At 44.4% G+C, this 22425-nt stretch overlaps 3 protein-coding genes across 3 annotated transcripts; 1 reads left to right on the top strand and 2 right to left on the bottom strand.

Moving 5' to 3' along the window:
• Positions 1-1527: 1527 nt before the first annotated feature.
• LOC117856123 (tubulin beta-5 chain) lies at positions 1528-5288 on the bottom strand. Its single transcript, XM_034738561.2, has 4 exons — positions 5131-5288; positions 4100-4515; positions 3057-3326; positions 1528-2424 (listed from the first exon to the last, which is right to left on the bottom strand). The coding sequence occupies exons 2-4, from the start codon at positions 4491-4493 to the stop codon at positions 1751-1753; spliced, it is 1338 nt and encodes a 445-aa protein (XP_034594452.1). The 5' UTR covers positions 4494-4515; positions 5131-5288; the 3' UTR covers positions 1528-1750.
• Positions 5289-9818: 4530 nt separating this feature from the next.
• On the bottom strand, positions 9819-15953 carry LOC117855238 (uncharacterized). Its single transcript, XM_034737544.2, has 3 exons — positions 15286-15953; positions 11759-11922; positions 9819-11553 (listed from the first exon to the last, which is right to left on the bottom strand). The coding sequence occupies exons 1-3, from the start codon at positions 15881-15883 to the stop codon at positions 10477-10479; spliced, it is 1839 nt and encodes a 612-aa protein (XP_034593435.1). The 5' UTR covers positions 15884-15953; the 3' UTR covers positions 9819-10476.
• A 264-nt stretch (positions 15954-16217) lies between these two features.
• LOC117855239 (gamma carbonic anhydrase 1, mitochondrial) lies at positions 16218-21862 on the top strand. The gene is made up of 5 exons (XM_034737546.2): positions 16218-16517; positions 18893-19036; positions 20520-20645; positions 20882-21033; positions 21355-21862. Exons 1-5 carry the CDS (start codon positions 16403-16405, stop codon positions 21607-21609), a joined length of 792 nt encoding a protein of 263 aa, XP_034593437.1. The 5' UTR covers positions 16218-16402; the 3' UTR covers positions 21610-21862.
• Positions 21863-22425: the final 563 nt, after the last annotated feature.

The following is a 22425-nucleotide window of genomic DNA, read 5'->3' as shown; positions in this document are numbered from 1 at the left end:
AATATCTCTTTTACATTGGTCTGAGGAAAATTTCTGGCTTGAGTTCACTGAAGTCTCTTAATCTTGACAATCGATAATTCACAGATACTGGTTTAGCAGCTCTTACAATTACGCTCCTCATATTAGTTGGATATAGTATGATTGTTTTTATTTAAACAAAAGCATCTTACCACCTACAAGGAATTTCATTGACAGAAAATTGTTTGACAGTTATGTTAATTTTGCATGCTGTTATCATTTCTCTGATCAGCTCATTTCATTTTCTGAAGATGATGATTGTTTTGCATATAAATTGTATTGTACTATGGGTTTCCTAGTGACAGTAAGCAATTTTTTTGCATTGTTATAGACTTCAGATCATCTAAGCATATATCATGGCATTAGCCTTATCATTTGGTTAATGCAGGTCTCACTGGACTAATGCACCTTGACCTGTTTGGAGCTTCCATGATCGATGCTGGCACAAACTGCTCCAGATGTAAGTGCACATATTCAAAAGATTTTGCATGTGGACTACTTACTATGTTGGCACTGAAAAATATAGTTCATTGGGTTTCTTGTGCAAACTATCTAGCTAGGGGATCCGTTCCATTTCTTTGCAACCATCTTACAGGAGCATTGCGTCTATTTATATCAGCGAATCTCTTTCCATTTGTAAATAAGAATCTCAACGCATCTTAAACATCACACTGTTGCTTCAGTTTTCAGTAATATTCAGTCTCTGGAGACCTGTGGTGGGTTGATCACGGATGCAGGCGTGAAGAACATCAAGGACCTGAAAGCTGTGACGTTGTTGAACCTATCTCAAAATCGCAACCTCGCCAACCTGACCAGCGCGCGCCTGGATCAGAGTGATACGGTCGGCACTTCGGCAGCGACCTGTAACTGTAATCAAATGGTGCCTGACTAGAGAGCAGGCCGCCCTGTATATATACTTTGCAGTACAGGTGTGCCTGACGGACGCCGGCGTCCGTGTACCCCCACGAATGCTGTGATGGGAAGGAACAATTGTGGGGTGCTGCTGTGTAAATAGATTGCTGCACTGCTAAATACTGCATCTGCTGTGTAAATAGGTTTTATGCCAGTTTTGATGTGATGACTTGCTCACAGAAATTGGTGCCACCTGCTGCAGCCACGCATGCCTGACGGTACATTTTCAGGGCCAAGTTCTGCTACTCCTGTGCCCTGCTCCAGAATCTCCGAAGGGAGTGGCACCGCGCCGACATCATCCTCGCCGTCGACGCCATGGGCTGCTACGCATTCCGCTCAGCGCCTCAGCCAAGACCACGAGCTCTTTCGCCGCTACAGGCAAGGTTACACTTAAAACCCCACACCTACCTACTGGTTTACTATTTCGTTACATGCATTTGTTGCGAGCTGATACATTTGATGGCAAACAGGACGCGATGCAGTACTTGTTTCGTTTCACACAGCAAAATCGGTGCCGAGCGGTGCTGATCTACTAATTTTGGCAAATTCGCACAGGCACAGGAATGGAAAGAACCATCACACGAACAAGCAAGCAGATACAATAATCCAATACTCCTCCCATATATCAAGCAGTGCAGGCGAACATGTCTTTCTGGTGATAACAGAGGATAAGCGGTAGCATGCAGCATGCTACCACGGAGGTACGTACTACATACTCAGCATAACATACGCGAATAACAATAACCAAACATACGCAAGCTCCAGCTTAAAGCAAACCAGGATCCCGAGGGTACAACAGGCGACAGGGGTCCAGACCACCTTACTCGTCCTGGATCGCCTCCTCATCCTCGTACTCACCCTCCTCATCAGCAGTGGCATCCTGGTACTGCTGGTACTCGGACACCAGGTCGTTCATGTTGCTCTCTGCCTCAGTGAACTCCATCTCGTCCATGCCCTCACCAGTGTACCAATGCAAGAAAGCCTTCCTCCTGAACATAGCAGTGAACTGCTCACTCACACGGCGGAACATCTCCTGGATGGAGGTGGAGTTTCCGATGAAGGTGGAGGCCATGGAGAGGCCACGTGGCGGGATGTCACAGACGCTGGACTTGACGTTGTTGGGGATCCACTCCACGAAGTAGGAAGAGTTCTTGTTCTGGACATTGATCATCTGCTCGTCCACCTCCTTGGTGCTCATCTTGCCACGGAACATGGCAGAGGCCGTGAGGTAGCGGCCGTGGCGCGGGTCAGCAGCGCACATCATGTTCTTGGCATCCCACATCTGCTGGGTCAGCTCAGGGACGGTGAGGGCACGGTACTGCTGCGAGCCACGCGAGGTGAGTGGCGCAAAGCCGACCATGAAGAAGTGGAGACGAGGGAAGGGGATCAAGTTGACAGCAAGCTTGCGAAGGTCAGAGTTCAGCTGTCCTGGGAAGCGGAGGCAGCAAGTGACACCACTCATTGTAGCACTGATCAAGTGGTTCAAGTCTCCAACTGTTCAGAAACAAAAGCAAGTCAGATAAGTATCAAGAATTTCAATATAATGAACAACTAATGTCTAAACAGCAAACAGTTCACTGCTATGTTAAAAAAAGACCAGAGTTTTCTCAGCAAGTGCACATTATAATTACAACAAGAAATGGCAAATGTCTATAAACAGCAAACAGGTGTAAAGACTTATTATCTGATAACCCAGCATTAATTATTTAGTTAGATAACAACCTAATAGCTAGATATCTAACTGTGCAGCTGCCATGCCAAGGTACTACCTATAATGAGACAAACAAGTAACATGCATCATATGTACATTGGCTGCAATGGATTCAACCAGCTCATCAACAGCAAGATGGTGAAGTAATGAGTTGGCTTGGCTCATGCATAGGACAAATGCAAAACATACTAACTGAACCCGATACACCATAAACATCAATATTTGCTTGCTTGGGCAGCCATATTTATCTACCTACTAACCACGCACATACCACAATTACATCAACAGATTTACCAGTACAAAATACAAGAACTGAATTGAGTTACCGAGTACAACTACATCAGGAGCATAAATCTATCAGATAAGGCTATCACAGTTCAAACAGGATAATTAAACTGAGTATAAATCAACTTACAGCTAGGAGTGGTTAGCTTCAGAGTACGGAAGCAAATGTCATAAAGAGCCTCATTGTCAAGGACCATGCACTCATCAGCATTCTCCACCAACTGATGGACAGATAGTGTTGCATTGTATGGCTCAACAACAGTATCTGAGACCTTCGGCGAAGGGAAGACAGAAAATGTGAGCATCATCCGATCAGGGTACTCCTCCCTGATCTTTGAGATCAGAAGGGTGCCCATTCCAGATCCAGTGCCTCCTCCAAGGGAATGGCAAACTTGGAAGCCTGATCACAGAAAGGCAAATAAATCCATGAGTTGCAGCGTACACAATCTAGATGCAAATAAACTACAATCTAGATGCAAATAAAATTAAACTGTTTAGACTAAGGACTATCTTGAAAGTTGCATAGTAAGAACCTTGTGCACAAACCAGATGCAGACAATCACATTTTACTTATCACAAAGAAAAGGATTGTGTGGTCCAATATAAGCAAGAGAAATATCTATTGCAGACACCAACCACATATCCCATATCTAATCTAAACATTTAAACAGTTTTTAATAAAATATGAAAGGAATCAAACCACAAACATCGGTCAAACCACATCAAGCAATATGTATATAAAAAACACTAGACAAACAACATGCTAATCCTTGTCAGTGAACTTAATTTTGCAGTTAAAACCAGGAAAAAACAATATTCAGAAAGATGCTCATTTGGCTGCACTTAACAGTACTAGCATATATCAATGACAAACAACAGTAAAAATAGATCTTGCAATGCATTTGGAATCAACATTATACAATACTAAAGCTCATCAGATGCAAACACACTAGCCAACAAAAAAGTAATACTACTAGAAATGGAAAGCAAGCAAACTTAAAAGCTAAATAATCAAATGATCACGCCTCCCAAAAAGCTAATAGCACCAAATCTAAAAGTGCTCCTATCAGATCTAACACGCATCACAACAATCACGCAAGCATAATTAACAGCGAGCTTTCAGGTCAAAAGGTAATAACAGTGAGCATTTCAGGATGCCAAATAGAAATCAACCTTGCAGGCAGTCGCAGTTCTCAGCCTCCTTCCTCACGACATCAAGCACAGAGTCGATAAGCTCAGCGCCCTCAGTGTAGTGGCCCTTGGCCCAGTTGTTCCCCGCGCCAGACTGGCCGAAGACGAAGTTGTCAGGGCGGAAGATCTGGCCGTACGGCCCGGTGCGGACGCTGTCCATGGTACCAGGCTCGAGGTCCATGAGCACGGCGCGCGGGACGAAGCGGCCGCATGAGGCCTCATTGTAGTAGACGTTGACGCGCTCGAGCTGGAGGTCGGAGGTGCCAACGTAGCGGCCGGTGGGGTCGATGCCGTGCTCGTCGCACACCACCTCCCAGAACTTGGAGCCAATCTGGTTGCCGCACTGGCCGCCCTGGATGTGGAGGATCTCCCTCATGGCTGGATCTCAAGGTAGGTAGCTGCAGGTGGGAAGGGAGCAGAGGGTGGTTAGTCGCGAGAAAACGATGGGACATTACTCCGACATGCGAGTTCAGGACCAGATCTGTGGACGAATCACTAGCTCGAGCTCGAAATCAAACAGATCCGGCCACAAAATGCAACGGAAACAGGGGAAAAGTTGCCCAAAAAAAGTTAAGGGTCGCAGAAAACTTAAACCGCTGGCGGCAGCATCTCGCCGCAAGTGAAGAGCAGCTTGAAACCTATTTGAAATTTCCAAGAGAAACCTCAGCGACCCTATGAGCAAACCCAAGCCCCCAAATCTCAAATACGAACCGAGAACTTTTGAATTCGCCAGCCCGGTGATACATGATTTGAAAACCAAACGCCACAAAAAAATTCAGGGCGCTGCAGATCTTCGCAGAACTAGCCTCGCCAGCAGCGACGCGAACCGCTAAATCCACCCAAACCTAGCCCCCATATTCAAACAAACCCTCACCGCAAATGGGAACCTACAAAATCCCAAAATCTGCTACTACCAAGCGAAAATCCCCCACGGAAACATATAACAAAACCGAAAATCTCACAAAAATCCGGCGCTAGGAACAGGAAACGGGACAAGGATTTCGCAGCATTACCTCACAGAAGCGAGTGGGCCGTCGGTTGAGAGGGAGAGGGGCGAGAGGGGTATGGTAAATGGAATGGGCGAGAGGGCGAGTGCCCTAGAAAGGGGTTGGATTTTATAGTGGGCGCGGGGGCTAGGGCGGCGGATCGGACGGCCCAGCCGCGTTCCCTCCAACGCCGCGCCTCGGCCGCCCAGGGCCGTCCGATCGCTCCCATCGGGCGGCCGGCCGCGTCGGGTTCGAAAACGGCCCGTTGGGCGCTTGGATTTTGAAATTTTTCGGATGTCCGCTTGCGGGACGGTGAAAATGACGTGGTTGCCCCGCGGAACGGAACGGAGGTTGCGAAGTGACGTAACTGCCCCGGGCGCGTCTCACGGTCTCGGCGTTTGTTAGCTTCCGATTATTTTATTTTTTTTGCGAGGGATTGCCCTGTTTCGTTTTGCGAGTACATCAGAAATTCAGAATCATAGATTTGTTACACGTGGCATGAGAATGATACTTGAGTCTTGGGTTTTTTATTGTCTTTTGTTAACAATTTCAAATTTAGCTATAAATTACTTTTTATATTAAGTTTGTATATTGAAAATAACTATCTCAAAATGTAGTTCCGTGTAGAAGTATGCTTTTGCTATGTTTTATAAAAATTTGTAATGAAGAGTACTAGTCATTGTTATTTTAAGGCGTGTTGATATCTAGTGAGTATTTGTTACCTTATTAGTATTTCACGATTCAATTAGATTTTTGTCACTACCGGAATAGTGTTGATTTTCTATTAATACACTGAGTTACATATGTTAGCTTATCGTTTAACTTAGGTTAACCATTACTAAGCAGCTACTTAACTGCCCAAGTTATGGCATGCCAAAAGGCTCTTGTTGCTTTCATATGCTTCATTTTTGCTCAAACCAAATATATAAATAAACTTTTACAGGTTTACCTCCATATAAACTAGACTAAAAACAACTACTTGAGCTGCAATTTAGCACTTATTGTTTTCATACGGGAAATAGGCACTTACGATACTTGTTTATATCTAAGAAGATTAAGAATTCAAAGATACCAAGGCTAGTTGTGAAAATGAGTGTTCGAGTTGGCGTGTTGGTTATGATAGTCGGTGATGAATGGTAACATTTGGATTGGGGCCTAAGCACGTGATGTAAAGAGGATTTTGCAAGTAGTGGTGGTGATGGGAGGATTTGGTGAGTGGTGGTGTGCCAATTTATCACATATCCCTATGCATTTGCAACGTAATGGTGATCATGGTAGCACCCTACGTGTTTTCCATAGTGCAAGCAAAATCACTTGTTGTTATGGCGGTATGGAAGATAGCCACAAACACGTGGTTGTTGGCAAAAAAGAAAGGGGGTGGGGAGGGGGTTCAATTGGTCTGACCACACATGATGGAAAAAAGGGCTAGAAAATGAGAGCGAACATGAAAACCTGATCTTCACATGTAAATAGAAATAAACATCTAGAATTGTGTATTACGATGGTAGGAAAAATAGAAGAGAAAAATTGGTATACATATTTTGGCATAATAGAAGAGAAAAATTGGTATACATATTTTGGCATAGAAAGGGAGTTACACAAGATGTTTTGTTCTACCAAGACCTCATGTACCATATTGGCGTATACAAAAGAAGAATCATTGCGATAGGAATAAGAAGACTGGGAGACAATGACAAGAGGCAGAGAGGTGAGAAACGGAGGAAATCGTAGCTGTTAGCATGCAATGAAGGGATGTTCAATGGTGCCACATTAGTGTTTTTTTTCTTTTCGAAAAGCTCACATTAGTGTTGCTCAGCACAGAAAACTGGCAAACAGCATGCTGTGACTTGGTGCAAAAGGGAGCTCGTTAGGGGGAGATGGGTGGTTGAATCTCGTTCGTCTCATTTCTATCAACATGACAAATATGGAAATATTCTATTACTCTACAAGGGAAAAGTCGTAAACAGAAACTTTGACTCTTCACATTTTTAGCAGACGAGTTGCACGGGGCATGCTGTGCGGCCAAGATCCAGGCTATTTGGCCGAGTGAAACGTACAGGATAGACCATAGACAATAGACTTTATGGCGAAAAATGATGCGGGGGGCAGATGGGTCATATGACAGGGAAGTGGCAGGCCGTGGCGATGGATACGGAGCAGCAGGCGAGGAGCGTCCATTTGGCTTAATCATCGTAGTCAAGCAGCGGGTTTGACCTTTCGGCTCGAGCAGCGGGTTTATTTATTTATTTATATATATCCGCCGGGCGCCGGCGACGCACTGCTGACACGGTCACTCTCCTCCCGTAGTCCGCACACCACCTCGCACATGGCTACGGCCTACGGGCACACACTCTGTCCTACCACGTAGTAGTACTAACCAACATGTGCATCAGAAGGCCACGCAGACAGAAACAGGATCTCGATCCCATCGTCCTTCCTTCCAGCTGCATCGTCTCGTTTTGTTACCGCTAGTTACTTACTCGACAGGAAAAGCATAAAAACATTTAACATTGTATGGTAATTCTTTGACTGTAGCTCGAGGGCACTGACAGAAGGTATGTTCGCTTCAGATTATTCAGCCGGCTTATTAGCCATTAAATAGTATTTTCCTCTCATAATAAATCAGTCGTTTCAGCTTTTCAGCCGGCTTATAAGCTGAAGCGAACAAGCTCAGAACTGCTGATGAACAGATAGCAAAAGCCAGGCTGGTCGGAAAGGGACGCTGGGCGCTGGCTGGGTTGTTCTGAACACGGTGCGTGCTCCGTAATTCAATCATTGTAGTAGGCCTCACAATCCCATTCATGGTACTAGCGTGTGTTGCTGTGTGCATGAGATGAGAGAGAGACCAGGATTCCAGCGGCGGATCCAGATCGATCACTCTGTCCCTGCTGGCACTGTCGAGCAGCGCTGGTTCCAACCGCAGGGCAACAAGCCAGCCATGAAGGAAAGCCAAGACGGCCGCCCGGTCCGCCCCGACCCCGAGCTGTGGATGCGCTGCGATGCCTTTGCGTGCTGTTGAGTCCATCGCGCACCTCCTCTGATCCGAAAGGCTAGCCTGCAGCAGCCTTCCTTGGTGGGCCGCAGATATTTGCCACCACGAACGGAATGGCCTATCCGGCTATCCCCATCGTCTCCCGTGAGAGGAGAAACGAGATGGTTTCCCGTGACGAGCGGCGGCAGGTCACATGTGCGCGGACCGCAGGAAAACCTCTGCGCGAACGGGCAGCGGCCGCGGCTGCTTGTTGTTGGCGCCGTGCGGCGGCGGTTATTTTCCCTTTCCTGGGAGAGAGGCGGAGAAGATGCGGCTGTTGCTCGCCGCTGGCCAGTGGCCACCTCCCCGCGTGTGGCCCGGCGCCCCGGCGAGATGCGCTCCGATCCCTGTTGCCAGCCACCCGTACCACATGTGCCGCTACAGATCGATCGGGAGTCGGATGGATGCTGCCGAGGCGGTCAGCCGCAGGCACATGGGCAGCTCGCTTGCACACCTGTACCAGCGTTTGTGTCGTGTCCCCATCCAAAGGTGGTCACTCGCCGCCGTTGCTCTCCCCTGCGCGGCTGTGCCGGGAGCCCGGGACAGGACAAGCGCACAATATCTCCATCCTAATCTAATCTAAAAATAAGGTGGTGGAGAGGCGATTAACAACTCGCTGATGGGGATCTCTCGCTCCCTGATCGCATCGTTTGGTAGACCTAATTAGCTGCCTTGTCCTTTCCATAAGATGACGCCGACAGCTCCTTTTTTCTCGTTGGAAGGGTTAAAACAATGTCCTCACCAGCTGTCGCAAAAAGGGACCCGTGTTAATGGAGAACCCAGAACCGTTTAAAAATAACATCATAAAGATCAAAGGAGCATCGGAAAAGCATCGCTGGTTGGTTCTGTGATGGTCCTGCTAGGTGATCTTGTAATATCTCACCGATGCTCCAAATGGAGATCCGTGATCCGAACGCATCGAGCTGAAGAAGCACATGTCCCTAGTTGCCTGCTCGCCAATTGTGTGTGGGTTGAGACTTGAGATGCCACCTAAGTACCTAACTAACACGAGCTTATGCAAGAACCGAGGCAGCAGGCCAAGGATTGGTCACTTGACATGAACGAGCTGCAAACTGTTGCTCCATCATGATATGTCAGCTTCAAGCCGTAGAGGCATAGAGCACACGCCACGCTCAGAATGCCCGCATCCCAACCTGATACGATACTATTTTTACGTCATATGCGATTATGCGAAAGGTGCAACGGCTCATCCAGGACAATCTGCATGTCATTTTCGGGGGCGTCCGTTTCTGTCGCAACTACAAGCTTGCTTGTGCTCAAAGTGGGCGCAAATCGTGATGCTAAGAAACGTCCAGCGTCAACTCTGGTTGGGAAATCTCCTCAAGCGCACACTTGCTATTGCATATAATTGTCTCTGGGTTTCTATGATCAGTCTGCCAAAATCGCCAAGCCACTTTCCAGCTGGGTTTTCTTTCTTTTCTTTAACCTGCAGACGTTGCTTCTGCCAGTGAAAATGTGCACGCACCAAGCCACCAACCGCATCTTCCGATTTTTCTTCAGATACACACTTTCTACATCTGTTCCATTAGAGAGGTGTAGGAGAGGGATCGCGTGCCCCGGATCTGGTTGCAATATCATTGCTCTGGACCGAGACAAAAAAAAAGAGGATGATGTTAAGCCTGCATCTCAATTCTGAAGCATACAGGGAAACGCTAGTCACACGGACCAAAAGAAAAAACCACACATTTTAGTTAGCTATGTGCATATCTGACAACTTTTCTTGTTGCAGCTGTTCATGATCCCTTTGTGCCTTGGAGGCTTGGACTAATGAGTACAGACAATATTGAATCGCTACAGAATTAGAGTACAGACTAATGAGTACTTCGTACTTTGGACAAAAAGAATCATACCAGTTTCAGCCTCCCATGATTTAGTGTCTGCAGGGACTCTAGTTGGGGCATTGCTATCAATGAGGTCCATAGCATCAATATCATATCCAAAACTACCACCGTGAGTTGAATTATCAGCTTAGCCAACTAAATACTTTTCCCTCACCAACCCAATAAAAGATCCAGGTATTCAGGACCTTAAAATCATAGCTTGTTCAGCACATTTATAATTCATGGCAGAAGCAGAACTCCAAAATGGTCATCTTTGGTGGCATAACCAACTGTAATCAACAACAGACACATTTGATTGCACAGCTTCAAGGTCACATAATTTACAAAGACCATAGAATGACTGATCCTGGTGCATCCTAACATAAATGTCATCACATGTTTCGAACGTAGGAGCAAGTCAGCCTGTTTCCTTGGACCCCTTTGATGACAATCAATGCTTTTCTGGGGGCGAAAAAGTAATTTGCAGAACAACAAAGGCTACTAATGCTTCTGGTGACAAACAACAGCGCTACAAGATGAATCTGAGTCAATCAACCACAAATCCATCTTTTCAAGTTGCTTTTGAACTGAATCTAAAGCCATACTGTGAGACCAGAAAAGCACATTACTTTGACCTTCTGATGTTGATTTGTTTGAGGTGTTAGGCCCTAATTCGATAACTCTCATCTCCTCACCCAGTTTTCCTAGCTTAGCACCAGCACCGTTTGCCAACACTTCAGTCAGTATAGGAACAAAATTCTTCTGGTCGAGGGAAGCAGAAAAATCACTAGACGTACACATCGCTTTAACTCTTGACATAGTATGCTCATTCCATGCTTTTTTCGACTCTACTGAGCTCCTTATAAACATCAATCCTACATCTGCGCTAAAGAAGTCAACTGACTGATCTGATGGCTCAATCAACTTACTGCCAAGTGAAATCATATTTCCATTTTGTAGCCATAGATTGTAGCCCAGGTCCAAGCAAGCTTTTATCACATATGATTTAACCAATGTTTCCTTAGCAAAATAATCAGAGCCCATAAAACTACTCATTTTGATGCTCTGAAGAAATCCAATACCATCAATGACAGGATATCCTCTATGAGCAATATCATTCAGAAACTCTGATTTGTCACCAAGGAAAATGTAGTTCTGCATGTCTGCCTTGTCAAGATGGCAAATCAAGTTTCTTGCAAATCTCTCTTCTATTGAGTACAAACTTACAAGTACAACAGTACTTTTTAGTTGCACCGATTTGAGCACAGAAACAAGTTCACTAAATTTTCTAACAACTCTTCCTGGTCGAACTTCATCGAAGCAAAAATCATACCACTTTAGCTTCTTTAGAGGCTGTAATTCCCATAAATTGAAATCAAGATTCTTCCCATCCAACAAAGTAGAATCCGGCCCAACACTTTTCCCATAGTTCACTCCTGCATCCCTATGAGATACACTGAGGGCCCTTTCCTTCAGGAAGTTTGTGTAGATATTGAAGTATCCACGTGAGTGCACAAATTTAATGAACCAAGGAGTCCATATTCTCTCGCCCATCTTTTTATACCATCCTGTAGTTTTCTGCGAAGGTTGGAGGTAAATAACAGCATCAGTCAAGCTAACAAATTTGACAGAATATAAACTTCATATACTATCTTAGGGAGAAACATGCTAAAGATAATATCTCATACTTTGGCACACTAAAAACTTGACATGAGTTACATAAATCGTTCCATTACCACAGTAACTAAAGAAGCACATAGATATTAAGGAAAAGAAAGTTTACCATGCCTTGGAGAATAGGCTTGAGTCCCTTGGCTTTGTGTTCATCGTACCATAGTCGAAATTCTTTCCATGGTTTTGGAAAGAGAAGTTGCCCCCATGTGCCTACCATCTGATACAAGAAAAGCCGAGTCTCACTGTCCAGCTGTATCTTGTTTCCATGTTTACCTGGTTTAGTTCAAGACCAAACTGGTTAACATAGAGTTATTGTCAAACTGCCAGCACTTGCTGTAATCATATAAGGAGGAACGAATGTGTGTGTATATAAGTATCATACAATGTTTTCTTTGGAGTCGAAAAATCAATAGAGTCCTACAGGTCAAAGAATGCAAAAGAACTAACTTTCATAAGACACATCTAGAGGAAAATTTATAGAGTTATTAGTAATGTGATTATAAAAACAATACGCATACAAATTACTACAAAAGAATAGCCGCCACAAATTCACCTGTAAGTTCAAGTGTGACTGTTTTGTTATGTTGTATTGTACCTAACAAAATCTGTGCCCTCATGATATGGCATTGCACGACCATAACACCAAACCTCTAATTGTCTAGCTTACAAAATGAAGAGATAAAGCAAACATGACCAAACAAAATTCACGGTTGCGATTCCCTAATTAGATACCAGAAAGATACTTGAACAACACTGGTAACATACACGTAATTTTTGCAATAGAACCTTTTGCATATTTTGGTAGTTTGTACACCATATCAGCGTACAATAAAACTGCAGGTTATCATGGACTGATGTCATCAAATTGAATGTTGGACTAGACTAGAAACGGCCCAACCCCATTTTAACAGGGTTAGTCAGCTCTGAACCGGGAGCACAATCTGAATAACATATCAGTCTCCAGGTGTGGGCCTACATTTTAGTCAAAGCCTGGGCCTGTACATTAATAACTTATATTGTACAATGATCAGCCCATGGGTTCAGTATTTGGACCACTCACACATTAAGTTATAATGCAGAATATAAACTGAACTGCCATTATCCAAACTAAGGTATCCAGAGGAGTTGAGTGGAACTGAAAACATTGCTATTACCTAGACCAAACATATGGCACCTAAGAAACCACCACCTACTCATACTACCAATAACTCAAATAGTGGAGTACATAATCAACGAGTAACAGTTTGGGTTGGTGGCTGGTGCATGATGACTACTGCCTGTATAATAAAGTAAATAAGCTTCTACTTGAAGGTTGGAGCCAGGGCTACTTGCTACTGATGTCTTCATTCTTATCTTGTACAAATAGAAGAAGAAAACTGTAGTGACAACTAATGAACAAGCTGAAACCTGAACAAAGTAACTCTACAGTAATATAGGTGCTAACATGTTAGAGTGATGGATAAATGCTGCAGCTAAAGCATTGTGATTACTGTCCAAGTTAGAATGTTAAAAAATACGCTGCTAGGTGTTAACATCGGATCAGATTTGACACTAGGTACATTCTTATACACTTTATTTTAGATACTTAGCAACATATTCATGTTTGATATAGTATAAAGCAAAGTTTTTTAGGTCCTTAGTTCTTACAGACTTCCCAAATGCCATTCTTTCATTTTCTCTGGACAATTGGCTTAAACAATTTTCCAACATGAGGATCATACAACTGGGGGTTAATGAACCTGTACAAATACCACCAGTAGCTACGGCCTTTCCTCATCTAGCAAGGAGCATATCATTACAGAACAACACTAATGTAATTGTAGTATCGAATTATATGCATTTATATTATATTGCATTATGACAGTTCACAAAACAAACATTACTTTAGCACCTCCTTGTACCATTCTCCAGCAATCCCATAGCTTTGAAACAAAACGAAGCTTACGCTGTGAAAACACGAAATTACATCTTATAGTAGGCGCAGGCTACCTCAACAATAGAAAATGATGAGAAACTACCTAAATTTCTTGGTTTGTTTGTTTCTTTGGTGCTTGGTGTGGTTTCAAAATGTGTTTTGTTCAGTTTTCGGCGTTAGGTTTGGATTTTACCAGCTGGAAACCAAACAGGTCAAAGAAACTGATCAGTTGAGATTTCTGAACATACCTGGCCATCCTAGCAACCCACTGGCCCAACAGTCCGATTAACACATATGGAGTAAGGCTATGAACACCCTAATACCCCTGCTGCAGAAACCCCTCTCCCACAGACCTGCCACGCCTAACTCACCTATCACAGCCTCACCTCACACTGCCCGATGTTGTCCCTCGCCCTGGCTGCACCACAACCTTTGCTCCTTGTCCAAAGCAGTGCCTAATCCCTAATAACCTGCAGCCAACCAATGGCCCATCGGCCACCGCCCACTAAGAATACCAAACGCCGAGTTCTCAAGCCGGTAGGGATGCAGAAGAAACGAAGAGGGGCATGAGCTCAGCATCTCAACACCGCTCATGCCTCTTGGATTCTTCGTCTTCCAAGGTGCTGTGTGCTTAGTGAAATCTAAAATTGGTTTGATGAAAGTGATTTTGCTAATTTCAATTTGGCAGTTTTGCCACTGAGAAGGTGCTTTTGCTGTTTTCTTGAATCGAAGTAAAAATTTCAGCATGTTTGTGTTACCCTAGTATAAGGTAGTGTCAATGGATTAGGTGAGAAACCAATTGATATCAGTTAATTAGTTCAGTTTCTATCTTCAGCTTGGGTATCTCAGTCACATTTTTCAGAATCAATCTAAATAAAGAAACCAGATGGTCACTCCTAGATTCCAGGCAGCCAGTATTTTCCATGAGCACCTCTGTTTGTCCTAGACCATGTCAATAAAGCTTACTGGATCTTGAAGATCAGAAACAAAGCACATTATCCTGAAAAAAAAGTCAGCAAAAATAGGCCAGGATCACACCCCACTAACCAAATATGACATGGCTGCAGGCAACTGAAAGACCAAAAAAATCAAACAACTTTACAGGCAGAGAGAGACTATGAGATCAATGCCCTCCGAACTATGAATGCATGCTTAAGGTGAACTTGTGGAGGCACTATTCCTGCTCGCAGAAAACTTTAAGTTGCTAGACTCCAACTTTCTACCGATACACAAGATGATGCCAGAGATTAGAACAAAATAGCAAGGTATAATCATTTCTAACTTAGCCTACTTAGTTGCTTCAGATAGTGTTCATAATTCTAGGGACAGAAGCTCTTGGACAAAAACCTACTTAGTTTCTTTTCACATCAGTGTTTAAAGTTCCAGTGTCAGGAGCTCTTGTACAAGATGACAATTAACTTTATAAATCATAAGCGCAGAAATCCATTATAAGCACAAAATCCTCGTAATCAGGCATGAAAACACAAAACAGAGTCAGTCTTCTAACTAATCTCAAAGAACGGGACACATCTGCACAAATGGGGCAGGGAAAAAAACCGCGGTGTATATAGCAGCTTCATCTCCCCGAACTACAGAAAACACATCATCTACCACGCCAGGTCCCATTTGCGAATAACAGCCTGCTTTCCCGGATCCTTTCTTCCAAACTAAGGCAAGAGAGTAAACAAGCATTCGCAACTCAGTGATAAATAAGCTCTCACCTGCAACGAACCGAGGTCGCTGCAGCGACGCACCAAACACGTAGGGGCTGTAGTTCTCACGGTCGTAGTAGTACTTCATGACGACCCGCTTGAGGAATCTGTAGTAGAGCGGCGAGACCTGGAGGTCGTCCTCGACGACGAAGGCGAACTCGTCGTCCGAGCCGGGCCACCACGCCTCGATCCACTGCGCCTGGAGCCCAACGTTGGCGGCGCGGTAGTGCACGCGCTTCTCGCCGTGCGGCCACGGGAACGCGTCGACGAAGTCGAGGATCTCGTGCGAGGCGGCGAGGGAGGACAGCGAGGAGTTGGGCGGGCGGTGGTCAAGGAGAACGTGGAGCGCGACGCGGTCCCCGTCGTAGTCGGCGGCGGCGAGGGAGTGGAGGCAGCGGCGGAGCGCGGCGGGGCGGTCGTAGGCGAGAAGCTTGATGAGGAGGGAGAAGCGGCGGGGGTCGGGGCTGGGTTCGGAGCCGGCGGGGCGGAGGAGCGCGGCGGTGGGATGAGTGGAGCGTTGGAGGAGGAGGAGGACGAGGAAGAGGGAGACGGGGATGATGATGAGGAGGAAGCGGAGCGGGAGGAAGCGGCGGCGAGGCGACGCCATTGGAGGTTGGGCGGTGGCGGTGGAGTGGAGTGGTAGAGTGGAGGAGGAGATCAAGGAAGCGCGACGGTGAGATCGACGGAGTTGGAGGGGAAGACATGGGGCGATGGGCCGGCCGCTTGAGGCCCATAACGTTTCTTAATGGTCTTGGGCCTGTACTCTGGGGGTTTGATGATTTTGATCTGGCATTTTGGAAGTATAGGCCCATGGACCATGGCCCGTCGCTGCTGGGCTATTAGGCCTATTTTCCTTTGTCAACCCGTTAGATTCCATCTTCATTTCGACATCACACACCTTTCGCATTTCACTCTCTTCCCAGGGGTAAAACGGTCAATTCCGAGCACCGAGGAAACCCCAGCGGAGCAGGCCCCAGCCTCTGTTCTCCGCCCCCTCCCGTTCCCCTCACCTCGGCTCGCCCCTACTCCGATCCTCCTCCTCGAGATCTCCAAGGCCACGAGCGCTTCCGCACCGCTCCGCCTCCGCCGCGCCCGCCGCTAGCGATTTTGGCCGCCGCCGGGGGAGATGGCAGGCCTGGGAAAGGCGATGTACGCGGTGGGGTTCTGGATCCGGGAGACCGGCCAGGCCCTCGACCGCCTCGGCTGCCGCCTGCAGGGCAACTACTTCTTCCACGAGCAGAGTAAGCGCCGCTGCCCCTCCGCCCCACCCCTTCTCCCCCCGAATCACCCTCCGGTGTCCGTCGATTCGCCCAAGCACTCCGCGAGTGGAGCGGGTTTCGTCTGTCCTGAGCGGCCCGAGAGGAGTCAGCGAATCGGGATTGTTGGATAGGGTTAGGAGCGGTTAGGGAAATGTCGCACTATTGCGCCCGGCTAGGTCGAGCTGCCCCAGGGTTTTGGGTTATTAGGTTATTGTGCCCTGATTCGACTCGAAATGGACCTACCTTTTTGTGAGCTCAATGCATTTTCGTGAAATCTAGTGTTGTTTAATGTGTGCATAGTTTCATTGATGTTGCTCTGTAATTGATTGTGTTATAATTCACGAATTGGTAAGATTGGCCGATTAAGGAGGCCAACTATTACCTGTGGATTGTGGATCATGCTTTGTGCAGTATTGGGTTTTACAAGAAGGTGCAAATTCTGTAGAACTTGAAGTTCCTGAGATGTCAAATTGTTGTGTTAATGACTTTAATGATGGTGTTGAGTTGGACATGTATGGTACCGTTGTAGGGTGCCACCCTACTGCATTTCTTCTTTGCAACTACTGTACTTGCTGATTTTCTTTTGCTGAGTACACTGTTTATATTGACCAGGAGTGTTGCTATTTAGATCATTTTTTTTATGTCAATGAAGATTTACTTTGTTAGAGTATGTCATTGTTTTATATAATGAGTAATAGTTGGGACCAGAAATATGGATTCTTAAGCCTATTCATCTTTAAACTGATACTTTTGGGAATGATTCAAATGCAATAGAACTCCGTTGGGTTCTTTTTGTTTTTTCCCTACATTTTCTTTAGCTAATCTTGTATGTACACGTGAGCTGCTTTGCACAGGAGAACATATTATGGAACCAGATGTCTTTCAGCAGAATCTGCCATCTAGCTGGACCCTTGAAACATCTTTGTAGTTTGTACCTAAAAGTGTTGTAGAACCCATGATTTGAACCGAGGACCTGACATGAACTGTGAGGAGCACCGTGCAGCCACATTCCAGTAACCAAGGGGCATTGCTGCCTTGTTTTCTTCATAGGAAAGCCATGCATAGAACTGATGCATTTTACCGCCTTCTTTACACGTATTTTTTCCCCTTTCCTATGAAGACCGGTGGGATGATAATCTGACCAGTCAACCAATGAATAGGAGGTATACTGATTCAGGGGAAGTTTGGACCTAATAAGTAATTACTGTATCATTAATGAAGCATATTAGGGGAGAACCATTTGGTGAGGAAACTGAAAATGCTTAAGCCATTGAAATTAGGACTTAATGGGACCAGAACCACTTCCAAGTCTAGGTCAACATGTATGGAACAGAAATCGTAACTTCTATAGTTAATTATGTGTTCATGTATGGCATACTTACATTCTCCTAGAGATGAGCTGCTCCTGTGATGGTGTTTTACACAGCATAGATTTGCAGTTTATGTTAGCGCATTGAGGTGGCTAAGAATCATATTGCTAAAAGGTACATTAGGTGTGCTGAATGCATAGCATTTGTGGTTTAAATAAGAAGTGTACTTGGTTCTAGCCTTGGTGTATGGCAGGGGTCAAGGGTTGTCACAACTGTGAGTTGATTTTAGTGCTATGAGTAGCTATCGAGGGTTCTTTTTTATCTGGTGGTACATACTGTAATTCATTAAGACTGTAAGGGTGTGTTGTATTTGAACCTTTTTCCTTCTTATTGCAATGATATGAGAAAAAAAGAAGTGCATATTAAAAATTCTCATTCATATTGAACATTCTGAACATGATAGGGTTAGCTGCCATGCTAGCATGCAACAATAATTGTTTGTGGGAAGATAAATCTCGTGATTTATTTTTAATGTGTAAATAATAGATATATCTTGCAGTAGTCATACATATATTTATACTCCAGCTTGGAAGCATTTAACAATTGTTCTATGCTATATTTCATGTTGGAGAAAGTTTGAAGAATGCATGTAAGCTGCATGATATTATTTATCCTTCTGGTTTTAGACTGTCAACATCAATCAATTTGACAACTCAGATAAATTGGGTTCTCATGGTCCAACTGGATTGTGTGAAATAAAATGGTCGTCCGTCATGTGGTACCTTCGAGTTCTGTCTTCTTTTCTCTCTCTCTCTTGGACCATGATTGCTGATAATTTCTAATGTCCATGGCCCCTAGTTTACCGCGTTCAGATGAAATCTTATATATTTTCTTTTGTTCAATCCGGTATTTCTATGCATGATGCTGTCTTTGTAAGATTACTACGATTTATTTCATTTCAACAGCATTATGATTCTTATACAATTGTTGTTTGTGCAACTTTTGTATATCCAAATGCTAACATCATTGCTCTTTGGACAATTTCAGTTTCAAGGCATCGCACACTCATGAACATCTTTGACAAAACCCCTCATGTTCATAGAGATGCATTTGTTGCTCCAAGTGCATCACTTATTGGTGATGTTCAAGTTGGACCAGGAGCTTCCATTTGGTACGGGTGCGTTCTAAGAGGTTTGTGCTTCCTATCCCAGTGAGCATTATTTGTATCATTTTACACACAAAAAGAAAAGAAGAGCTAAGTGGTGGTTACTTCTAAGTTGTCTCTATAACCATATTATAAGCTCATATGCTCATGCATATCATTCAATACTTGAAATGTAAAAGGAAAAAGAATAGTCATTTGCTTTCTGTTTGTCTCTCTTCGAAGGTCTTTCCTTATGTGACTTAATTGTGTCAAGGTATATTTCTGGATAACTTTGGTGATAATTTTTTTTCATTATTTTACATAACTGACATGAATATGTAGTGTTAATGTTGGGTTGAAATTTCAATTTGGTGTTATATTGGGTGGGATTTGCTTCTAATGCAACTGTTTTGATTATGTATACCATTCTTAATCTTGCAACTTATATAGGGATTGGTTCAGTGATTGACATATGTTTGCAGTTGTGGGATGCACATGCACCCTGTTTGTTTTTGTGCAAAAAGAGCAAATATCAAAACACAATCAACTTGTGGATAAATAAAATATCCTTTAGGGCCTGCTTGGTTGGGTTAAATCTTGCCCTTATCATGGATCTTGGCTCCACAATAGGTGGGTTCATAAGTCTGTTTTTCCATGACGTGTGCTTTCGTGCTTCTCAATGTTTGTAACTTGATACACCGTGTTCATTTGACCTTTTTCATCTGGTTTGCATGCTTGGTTGGAGAAAGGTGGTTGCTGAAATACTGTGGGTAGGGGGGGATTTGGGCGATGGACTTTCCTTATTCTACAGAAAATAGGAAATGAGAGAGAGGGAGGGAGGTGTTAAGCTCGGGTTTGTTAGTTAATTGCTCAGCTCATTGCTTATCTCTTCCTTTTGCTAAAGTCAATGGAGCAGTTGAAGCTCCACGATTTGGGCCATGCCCTGTAGCCGGCTACTGCCTGCTGTACTCAGCAGCAGTACCATCAGTAGAAGGGCAGTATGCCCAGTCACTTTGTAGTACTAGAGTAGATAGATAGTTGGTAGTTTCACTCATGGTTTTGTGTACTCTACATTGACCTTTGGGTCTATAAAGTAGGAAGAGCAGCTGCAGCTCTACCCAGTTCAGCAGCACCAAAGAGTTTGGGTGTGCGCGCGCTGTGCTCCTATCATCTTCTTCTACCTCTAGCTCTAGAGTGTGCGTGTGTTAGAGAGTGAGCTCAGGGAGCTTACCTTGGCCATTGCCAACAGGGTTTTCTGGAATAACCTTGGATTAGTGGCTCATTTCATCTAATGGGTTTCATGATGCTAGAATGTTTGCCTAGGTCAGCCTTCTCCCTTTGCAAGGATAGCTTGGTATTTAAGACTATGGGATAGTTAGTTTGCAGAGTTTTGACCTACAAATAGACAATCCTTAGTATTATTTAGTTGTTTCTTTTTACAATTTTTAAAATTTCTTTGTCTATCATGCTACATTTTGTTCTTCTAAGTTGTTTTTTTAGTCCTGAACTAGTTTGTGAACTCAATGTCAGGGGATGCAAACAACATTCAGATTGGATCTGGGACCAATATACAAGACAATTCTCTTGTGCATGTGGCGAAGTCTAATCTAAGTGGGAAAGTCTTTCCAACAATTATCGGTGAAAATGTCACAGTAGGTAAATATACCTTTTGGTTCTTGTCTCAAGCAACATGTATTTTTTCTTTAATCATTTTTGTCCCATATCACCACACTTTATTGATGAATGATGAGTCACGATCTTACATCAGAATCTAGCACAGCAAACACAATAAGATACTATTTGGCACAACTCTCTGTATGTCTCAGCTCTTCAAAGCTCTTGATCCTGAAATAATACACAAAAATTATCATTTGGAAAACCCCATTTGGCAGGTCATAGCGCTGTCTTACAAGGATGCACCATTGAGGATGAAGCTTTTGTTGGTATGGGGGCAACCCTATTGGATGGTGTCATTGTGGAAAAGCATGGAATGGTTGCTGCCGGAGCCCTCGTAAGACAGAATACAAGGATCCCTTCTGGAGAGGTGGCGCACCGTTTCCTCAACTGTCCTTTAGCTTTGGTTCTTATTTCAGCCATCTCTAGCACCTTTGTTTTTTTTCTTTTATTTCATCCAACTGGTTCCACCAAGACATACCCAAAGCAGGGTTTACATGCAATGAGGGAACCCAATTGATTATGCTAGATTGCACAGGCCACTTTATTATACGTGTCCTTGTCTAATATCCATGTGGCATATTAAGTTCTAGTGTCCATGGGTGGAATTGGAACAAGGATATGCTACATGGGTCTTGTTTGGTATCTTATTTCTTGAAATATTTTCTTGACTAATCTCTGTTGGATTTAGGTATGGGGAGGAAACCCTGCCAAATTTCTGAGGAAGCTCACTGATGATGAAATAGCTTTTATTGCTGAATCGGCTGCCAACTATTTTAGTCTGTCCAAGGAGCATGCTGCTGAGAATGCCAAGCCACTTGAGAAGGTTGAGTTCGAGAAGGTGCTGCCCAAGAAGTTTGCTCACCAGGACGAAGAATATGATTCCACGATCGGTGTCACTCGAGAGGCCCCACCAGAGCTGACGCCTCCCACTCCAGCCCAATAAACCTCTGTTTTTTTCCTGTTTTCTCTTTGCTGCCATTATCGTCTTCTATTGGGACAGTGCTGGATCGTTGATTGGGACACTGTTCCATGAGTCTGGTGGTTTATGTCTACTTTTTCCTCCCCAATAATCTTTGGGTCGAGCAATGTTATAAAGCTGGCCATGCACTTCTTCCAGTTTCTGTATCCAAGTATGTTTAAGATGTGCTCCCTGGAAAGACAGACCCCACTAAATAGACAGACATGCATTGTTTTGACGTGGATACTGAATTACATTATTCTTCCGGTGGTTGGCCAGCAGTAGTGCATTTCCTTTGAAGGCTGGTTTCAGCAATCAGCACCATTGATTGGACCCGTAAAGTTTGCAACTAAGTTTTCATGGTTTCTGTAACATATGAATCATCGTTCATAAGCCATAAAGCAGGATTCCTTTATGAACTGATTGATACTGGTTGAACATTGGGCGTATCCAGTGGATTACTGCAACCGGTAACAATTGCGAGAACTAATGTTCCGAAGGAATTTCGTGGGAACATCATGCTTCCAACGGAATTAGCTATTGTCATTGTGGGGGCACAATCCAGTATTGGAATTCTGTTGGTGCGGATGAACCTCGCAACCTTTTGATGGTAGGGAATGCGAGCCTCTTGCCTGTAAAATTATAATTTGCACCAACAAGAACAAGGTTGGACAGACATCCAGCTAGGACAAGAACGTGATGGAAATTGGAATTGATTCCTTTGATTGGGAACCTGTTTTCAAGCAGCTGACTTCTCCATGATCGTCCATTTCCTGCTGGAGTACACCGACCTTTTCGACC

Source organism: Setaria viridis, chromosome 5 (genome assembly GCF_005286985.2).
Source record: "Setaria viridis chromosome 5, Setaria_viridis_v4.0, whole genome shotgun sequence".
Classification (NCBI taxonomy): domain Eukaryota; kingdom Viridiplantae; phylum Streptophyta; class Magnoliopsida; order Poales; family Poaceae; genus Setaria; species Setaria viridis.
The sequence above is the reverse complement of the archived record's forward strand: the minus strand, read 5'-3'. Positions and strand labels throughout refer to the sequence as shown.